Here is an 8,935-nt window from a genome sequence, read left to right on the forward strand (position 1 = left end):
CTAAATGTGCGAAGATGATACAAAAATTCAAATATCATTTCATTGTGATGCAACCAGAAAAAAGCGAAAGAATGGACTCTTGGTTATATTCACCACTAAGCAATATCAATCAGACAGTTTAAAGTCCACAGTAAAAAGGATAAAAAAAACTGAATGTGAAAACATCTTACCAAGGTGTACAGAGCAACAATATCCCTGTCTTATATAGTTACCTTTGGAGTTTCTCCTCATTTTTCTTGCACGAACGAAAGATCCGTGTGAACCTTACCTGCAACAAAATCAAAACCAATTATTAGATTCACAAATACACAGATTCATAATCAAAAAATGGTGATAGAATTGAGAGGTGAAGCATGGTTCTCAGCACTTCCTTATCACCATATCAGATATATGCAACCCAAACTAAGTACTTCGATTATTAGTCCTTCCACCTGCAATTTTTAGAACTTTATCACTTATTACTTACAAAACCGAACTTCACGAAAGAGTTCATTCATCAGACAAACATAGTACAAATTTTTTTGAACGAGCACCAACACAACAATAACAAACAACTTAATGCAGAATCACCATCAATTCAAGAAAACCCCTAAACTAAAAGGAGAAGAAAAGATAAAAATCAAACCTCAGATCTCTTCAACATAATCAGTAAAGTTGCATGCTATGTGAACCCTTTTGTTTATCACATCATAGTGAACTGGTGCATAATTGTTCAGGAGACTTGTACTTTCCTACAGAAACCAAAATAAGTTAAATTTCGATTTCATGAAAACTCCCAAAAATAAATCAAAATTAAACCATTTAAATAAAAATTACAAGTAACAGGAGAGAAATAATCATAAAACGAACAAATTAACATTACCCAATATGGCGATTCTGCAGCATCAGCCTAGCGTTTTGTCTCGTCAATCGGGCATGCTGCTCCGCTAGATCCCTGTCTCGTTCCCTTTCAAGGCGGAGCGTTTCCCTCAGTTGATCCAACATCATGTCTTCTTCACCGATGTTCTCCTTCATTTCCTCACGAGTAGTTTCTTCTCCTGCGATGGTGTCCGTGCCGGAAGTGTGTACAGAACCCTCTCTAAAGTTATCTTCGTTAGCCTCCTCCGTCCGTTGCTGGTTCACACCTTGCCTTTCTCTTGTAGCCGATGTTCCTCCTCTTTCCATTATTCCTCCTCTTTTGGCCTCCAATCGCTTGCTTCTCCTCGTCGTTATCATGTGTGCCGCTCGATCTGGTGTTCTAGTCATCAACTTATCCTAGTTTCAATATCAATTATCCTCTAAACCCTAATCTTAAAAGGGACCTATTGCTAAAATCTCTCCCTCCTCAACCTCAGCTTCTCTCAACTCCTTAGATGAGGATGAATCCCCAATCTAAGTTCCCTGTTTCTGGACGCCAAATTGTAACTACTGGAAATCCAATAATACGCCCAAAAGGAAAGTCACCAAGATTTAAGACATGTTAAGTAATATAAACTAGAAAACCTTTATTAATGAATTCATTCGAAATAAAATACAAGTTCTTGAACACAAGGAAACCCTAATCTCACCCTCTACGCTAAGCTCTTTTCTCACTCCAAAATTCGGTTCCCTTTGCCTTGCCCAAGGACCTCTATTTATAGGCCAATCAGTCCTAATGGGGTACAACTCATTTTACTTCGCCGAGTTCTTTCAGGAGTGCTTTATACTTCGCCCAGGCCATTTTCCATAAAGTTTTTCCCCTTCTTTCGCTATGTTCACATGGGTTTGTCGGGACACCTGTCTCTTTTCTTTCTCCCCAATATATCTACTTCGCTGACTATCTTTGTTGCCAAGTTATTGTACTTCTCCCTTTCTATTTCGTCATTGATATCTTGTTGGGTACTCTAACTTGGTTTTTCGTAACTTAGATTCTTCGTGCAAGTCTCTTCGAGTCCCCTTTGTACTTCGCGAGATTGATCGGTGACGAGATAATTCTGATATTGGAATTGAGAAGTTCCTGACTGGGATCTCTAAGTGAGATTCTCTATCCATACTTCTTCCCTTTATGTCCGACACATGGCTCCCTATTTCGTTTACCCACACTACAAGTTCTGCATATCAAACCATTTCGATCGGTTGTTAAGTTTTACCAATTGTTTCCAGATTGGACCATCTTTACCGCCCTACTGTTGCTCTTAGATCGTGGCGTTCACCCATATAAATTAACCATACGGAGGATTTAGGACTTTAGATGGCTCCAGACAACGGTACAAGTAAATTATTGGTACCGAGGGATCATCAATTAAACAGAAAACAACTCAAACACAAATAAAGATGACAAAGTGATTAATGTGGAAATTTATATTGATTTCCAGACTGATTATGCTGGGATAATTACATTTGTTATTCCCATTTATCGGAAAATGAGTCATTTGTCCAAATATTTTTAAAACATGGTTCAAATGGACGAGTAAAAATTAGTATGGGTGAAATGGACACCAAAAAAATAGCAAGGATGAAACTGAATTCATCCTGGCTTAAACTTAAAAAATAGCGAGGATGAAACTGGATGCATCCTGATGTAAATTAAAAATAAGAAAAAATATTTGAAAATGAGTAGGATGAAACTGTTTACATCCTGGCTATTTTTACATTTTTGTCCATTTAAACGGTATTAAAATCTAGATGTCTTTTTCACCGAGGACTTGTTGATTTTGGTCTTTTTAACCAATTTTGTGCACGGAAAATGGGTCATTTGTCCAAATATTTTTAAAACATGGTTCAAATGGACAAGTAAAAATTAGTATGGGTGAAATGGACACCAAGAAAATAGCAAGAATGAAACTGGATTCATCCTGGCTTAAACTTAAAAAAGAGCGAGGATGAAACTGGATGCATCCTGATGTAAATTAAAAATAAGAAAAAGTATTTTTCAAAATGGGTAAGATGAAACTGTTTACATCCTGGCTATTTTTACATTCTTGTCCAGTTAAACAGTATCAAATTTTACATGTCTTTTTCACCCAGGAATTGTTGAAAATGGGTCATTTGTCCAAATATTTTTAAAACATGGTTCAAATGGACGAGTAAAAATTAGTATGGGTGAAATGGACACCAAAAAAATAGCAAGGATGAAACTGGATTCATCCTGACTCAAACTTAAAAAATAGTAAGGATGAAACCGGATGCATCCTGATGTAAATTAAAAGCAAGAAAACATATTTGAAAATGGGTAGGATGAAACTGTTTACATCCTGACTATTTTTACATTTTTATCCATTTAAACAGTATCAAAATCTAAATGTCCTTTATCTTGAAAGCTAGAGTTCATCCTCTTTTCTGGCTAGCTGGTGAATTGCCTCGGTCCCTCGCTGCATGGTAACCTCGGCTGCTTGTGTGTGAACACTTAATATTCCAATAACGTCCACGACAACCATTTGCGGTTCCGAAAAGACTATTGCATAGTTTAATGCTTTGACTTTAAAGATATGAGCTAACATTCATTCTCCTACGTACATAATAGTCAGTTAATTATAGTCGTTCAACCACAAAAAGAAATTTGCAGTTGAAACTCAAACATTGTTAGTTGTTTTCTATTGACCGACAGTCATAGGACCGTCTTTTCCTACATGTTTTATATTCTTTCTTAAATAGTCCGACTCGGTTTCGGATCTCGTTATTTTTAAGAAAAAAAATCCTCACCTCCTTTCTGTTCGATCACCCTCTTCCTTGATCTTCGACTTCAAATCGAACTCAAAGTTATCCCGGTTAACCTCTGTCTGTCGGATCCAACTAAACTTAAACGTGATCCAAATAAACTTGGCTAGTTCAACTAAGAATAATCCATGAAAAAAAGGTTCAGAACCGAGCGAATCCAATACTAAGATCCCGGTTCAACTCAGATACTTGTGGTCTGGTTTTATTTCAAGTGGTTTACTCAGCAGAATTCATGTTAGTTTTCTTGCATTGAATCACCAGATTATATATTTCCCTTTGATAATTCGCTTTTGCTTTAATTATTCACCTTTTTCCCTTTAACTTTAAGGAAAGATATAGAAGGCTTGTTCGTTGGAGACAATATAAAAAGCAAAGCGTTATTATCAGAACATGGAGTGTTTGAATTAAACCTTTTGTTTTTGTTACAAATTATGATCTGGAGAGTTCATATTCTGAACATATATGTACTAGAGTATAACATATATCAAGCAATTCATGATGTTAGTTTTTAAAATTACATGATAAATGCCACTGTGCCCTACTTTCCTTTCATGATAATTCACTTTTGCAGCTTTGCTTTAATTATTCAGAACATCAAGAATTGGAATCACAGCCTTACTTTCTTTTAGTAAAGTCACAAGGGTTCCACATAAAGTATACCACATACTATCCGTCTTATACAAACTTATCTTCTGTTCTTTACAGTCTCATCATCTTCATACCTTCTTAATTTCTCTATCCATCTGAAAGACAAAAACACTCATTCCCTTTTCTCTGATAACTCATTTTGATATTTTCATCATATTTTCTACACTGTTTCTTGATATATACAAGCTTCTACTAACCCTTTTTATAAATATCATATGTTTTTTCATAATGGCTTTGGAAGAGATCCTTGTTAACGGTGCGAATGAAATCCTGAATAAATTGCTCCCTGTTATTGGTCAACAAATTGGCCATGCGTGGGGTGTTAAAGACGACTTAAGGAAGCTTGGGAAAACCTTGGAGTTGATTCAAGCTTTAATTTCCGATGCTGAGGAGAAACAAATAACTGATGCTACTGTCCGTCTTTGGTTGAAAAGGCTCAAAGACGTTGTTTATGATGCAGATGATGTTATGGATGAATTCTGTTATGAAACCATGCGTCGTTTTGAAAGAGGAAGTAAGCTCAAGCACAAAGTACGCGACTTTATGAGTAAATCCTCCAATCCACTTGTGTTTCTCTTTAAGATGGCTGGTAAAATCCGAGCCATAAATAAAAGTTTAGATGAAATTAACAATTATCGAGTCAGATATACGTTGAATGCCACCGCTGGTACCTCTGAAGCCGATCAAATCAGAATGCAACGTGACCGGTTAACTGCATCAGTTGTAGATGATTCTGTACTACTAGGAAGGGAGGATGCAACATCAGAGATCGTCAAGATGCTGACGAGCAGATCGCTGCTTCCATTATCATCATCATCAACATCAGCACACTGTTCTTCTCTTAAAGAGCAGCTTTCTGTCGTGTCCATTGTGGGGATGGGGGGTCTGGGTAAGACTTCATTAGCGCAGTTGGTATACAAAGACGAGTCAATTAAAACACACTTTGACAAAAAAGTGTGGCTCTGCGTATCTAACCAGTTTGATGTCTACAGAATCTTAAAAGAAATATTAGAGTCACTTACCGATGGCTCATGTAGGGCTCCATCGAATGTGGATGTGCTGGCGAGACAAGTTAAGGAAAATCTAGCTGGTAAGAAATACCTATTAGTACTGGATGATCTATGGAACCAGGACTCCGAAGATTGGGAAAAACTACATGGAGTCCTTGTCAATGGTGTCGAAGGCAGCAAGATATTAGTCACCACACGAAGCCAACAGGTTGCATTTGTTGTTGGAGGTAAGGTCCACAATTTACAAAAATTAACAGATGGTGATTGTTGGTCTATTATGCAGAAAAGAATTTCACTTCCAATTCCTCCAAATATGATAAATATTGGGCGGGACATAGCGAAGAAATGCGATGGCTTACCACTTGCGGCGAACTTTCTTGGAAGTTTATTACACTCGAAAAGAGAAGAAAGGGATTGGGTTTCAATCAATGACGACAAGGATTTGTGGCTTCAACCAGAAACCACAAGACTCATCTCAATCTTAAAACTGAGCTATGATAATTTAGTTTCTCCTTTGAAACAGTGTTTCTCATACTGCTGTTTATTTCCCAAAGACTGGCAAATCGAAAGAGAGACATTGATTCGTATGTGGGTGGCAGAAGGATTCATTCAGTCCAATGGGGTAAACAATATATCCTTTGAAGATATAGGAAATGATTATTTTGAGCTTTTGTTGTCGAAATCGTTTTTTCAAGATAGAGTGAAGGATGAACTAGGTGTTATTCTGAGTTGTAAGCTGCATGATATTGTCCATGATCTTGCAACAAGTGTTATTGATCGTGAGGAATATGGAATTCTGCAATTACAAGACGGGACTGGAGATGCTTCAAAAATTCGTCGTTTGAAACTGGTATTTGGTGAAGGGTCATCATTTACAATTACTGAACGGTTGTCCAAGGCGAAGAAATTGAGAACAGTTGTAGCTCTTGCTCCAAGAAATTGTTCACAAATTAATAGTTTCTTATCTAAGAAGCGTTTGCGCATATTATGTCCACTTGGTGATGATTGGGGTTCACAGATATGCACTTCGATTCCTATTCTTAAGCATCTTAGGTACCTAGACATGTCAGGCTGTAAAATTGATCCATCGCATGATGTGTCTCTGAATCCTTCTTATAATTTGCTGACATTGGTACTTCGTGGGTGCGAAAATACTTCCGTGCTTCTTCATAATATTAAGTCTTTGAAATGTTTGAGGCATCTCGATCTCAGTCACTCAGATATTAATCTTCTACCAGATTCCATCGTTGGCCTCACTAACTTGCAAACGTTGAATCTTCGCCGTTGTTCTAAGTTTAAAGAGTTACCTGAAAAGATTGGGTTGTTAATACATCTAAGTTTCCTTGATCTTTCATTTACAGTAATTAAAAAATTACCTGATTCCATTACTTGCCTCGGAAAATTAAGGATTCTGGAGTTTTATTGTGGTTATTATCTGGAGGCACTACCATCAGATTTTGGAGTATTGACACAATTACGGCGCCTTGATCTGGAATCTGCAAATATCAAAGAGTTGCCGGAATCATGCACAAGAACCCGCTGCAATTTGGAGATAGTGAAGCTTGGAGGTAATTGCAAACTTCCGAGAGACGTACATCATTGGGAAAACTTAAGACATTTTACACATCGCAGAATGCATGATTTAATGCCTAGAGGTATAGAAAAGTTAATTTACCTCGAAACATTGGAGTCATACATGGTGAGGAATGAAGAAGCATCTCAGGCATGCAGCGGAAGTATCAGTCATCATCACAGTGGGATAGAAGAGTTAGCATCTCTCAACTCCCTTCAGGAGTTGCATATACAAAGGTTAGAGAATGTGAGAGGAGGAATAGAAGATGCAGAGAGAGCAAAACTAAAGGATAAGACAAATTTGAGAGAGTTATATCTAAGTTGGAGATTATCCAATGATGATGATGATGAGGATACTGAAGAAGGTGATGATGTTGAAGATGATGATATGGTAATAGAGGGTCTTCAACCTCACTCAAATTTGAAATGTCTGCAAATAGATGGATACTCTGGTTTCAAGCTTCCGAAATGGATGGGTTCAACTTCTATATGCCTGGTCCCAAACTTGGTTTCAGTAGTTTTAAAGAATTGTAACAGATGTGAGAAGCTTCCGCCTCTAGGTATGCTCCCATGTCTTAGGCATCTTGATATTGATAGAATGAAGTCAGTCAAGTGTTTGGGTAGAGAATTTTATTATCAGCAGCAACAAGAAGAAGAACAAAGTAGCAGCAGCCATGATTCTACAAGTACAACATCATCATTATTCCCTTCGTTGGTTCGTTTGAGAATCATGGATATGAAAAATCTAGAAGAGTGGGTTTCTCCTCCTTCATCTTCGTTCCCTCTCCTTGAGGACCTATATATGAAAGATAGCCCAAAATTGAGAAGCGCACCAAACTCGTTTCCTTCTCTCAAGGTATTGGGTTTATACAACACCAACGGCAATGCAGTAAACTCGATCTTATCCGCCAGCAGAGTAGCAAGTCTGGCCTCTCTGACATACATTGATATATATGAATCTCCAGAGCTGATATTTTTCCCACTCGGCGCGCTATTCCAAAGAAATACTCCGAATCTTCAGTCTCTACTAATAAGAGATTGCTCTGAGTTACAAGGTTTTCGTGATGAGGATGATGATGGTCTAAACAACAACGGCAACATTTCTCTCCACAAGTTGGAAATTGTGAAGTGCCCGGCTTTAACATCTGTACCGGATTTACGATTATGGACTTCTCTCCGGGAATTGGAGATAAACATGTGCGACAAATTGAAGGAGTCTATACCGTACGATCTCAAGACATCACTTCCCTTTCTTAAATCACTCAAGGTTGATTTTATTCAGAGAGAGGACAAACGGCTAGGAGACCCGCGTAATGTCGGCTTAATCAATTTGATGGAGAAGTGATGTACGTAGATATGTTTGCTGCAACTCATCCATCTCTTCCTGTTACTACCAACGGGTCTTATTAGAATTCATCATGATAAAATTGTGATAGATTTAGATTACATTGCTCTGTTTAAGTGCATCATTCTGTTAAGCTGTCACTATTTCTTGCCTGAGAATCTTCCTACGCTAGGGATCTCTCTTTCTTTGCTTAGTTGTTCCTTCGCTAGATGATTAGACGAGTTGCCTTCTTCGTTTGATGTCTTCATTCCTCTAGTCGTTATTAATTCGTCAATCTCTTCACTTGGTAACAAATATTTCGTAACTCCTATTTTCATAAAGGTTGCAATGTACCCTTCTGTTAGTTGATTGGACTTACGGAGCATATTTGATCTGGATGTTTGGTGCTAATATCTTCTACTGGAGTTGGTTTCTTCACAGTTTCATGTGGCGAAGATATTTTCTGTACCTATAGAAATCATGAACTCCTGGACGTGATAGGTGTATCTGCATAAAGGCTGATGGAATTTTGAAGGATTTGGAACAGTTTGGTAGATGAGGTTGAGACTTTTTGATTATCTGTTACTTTTTCACAAATATCTCTTGTTAGGTGGAGAAATTCCTCAACTGGTCAACAACGCCGTTTGATTTATCTGTTATATTTTTCAAACCGAACTCTAGAAAAACATTAGAACGCCATTAGTTT

The 8,935-nt window shown here is 37.6% G+C and overlaps 1 protein-coding gene across 1 annotated transcript; it reads left to right on the forward strand.

Moving 5' to 3' along the window:
- Positions 1-4,317: 4,317 nt before the first annotated feature.
- Positions 4,318-8,497, forward strand: LOC113327813 (putative disease resistance protein RGA3). The gene has a single exon (XM_026574937.1). It carries the CDS (start codon positions 4,552-4,554, stop codon positions 8,248-8,250), a length of 3,699 nt encoding a protein of 1,232 aa, XP_026430722.1. The 5' UTR covers positions 4,318-4,551; the 3' UTR covers positions 8,251-8,497.
- Positions 8,498-8,935: the final 438 nt, after the last annotated feature.

Source organism: Papaver somniferum, unplaced genomic scaffold (assembly GCF_003573695.1).
Source record: "Papaver somniferum cultivar HN1 unplaced genomic scaffold, ASM357369v1 unplaced-scaffold_107, whole genome shotgun sequence".
Taxonomy (NCBI): Eukaryota; Viridiplantae; Streptophyta; class Magnoliopsida; order Ranunculales; family Papaveraceae; genus Papaver; species Papaver somniferum.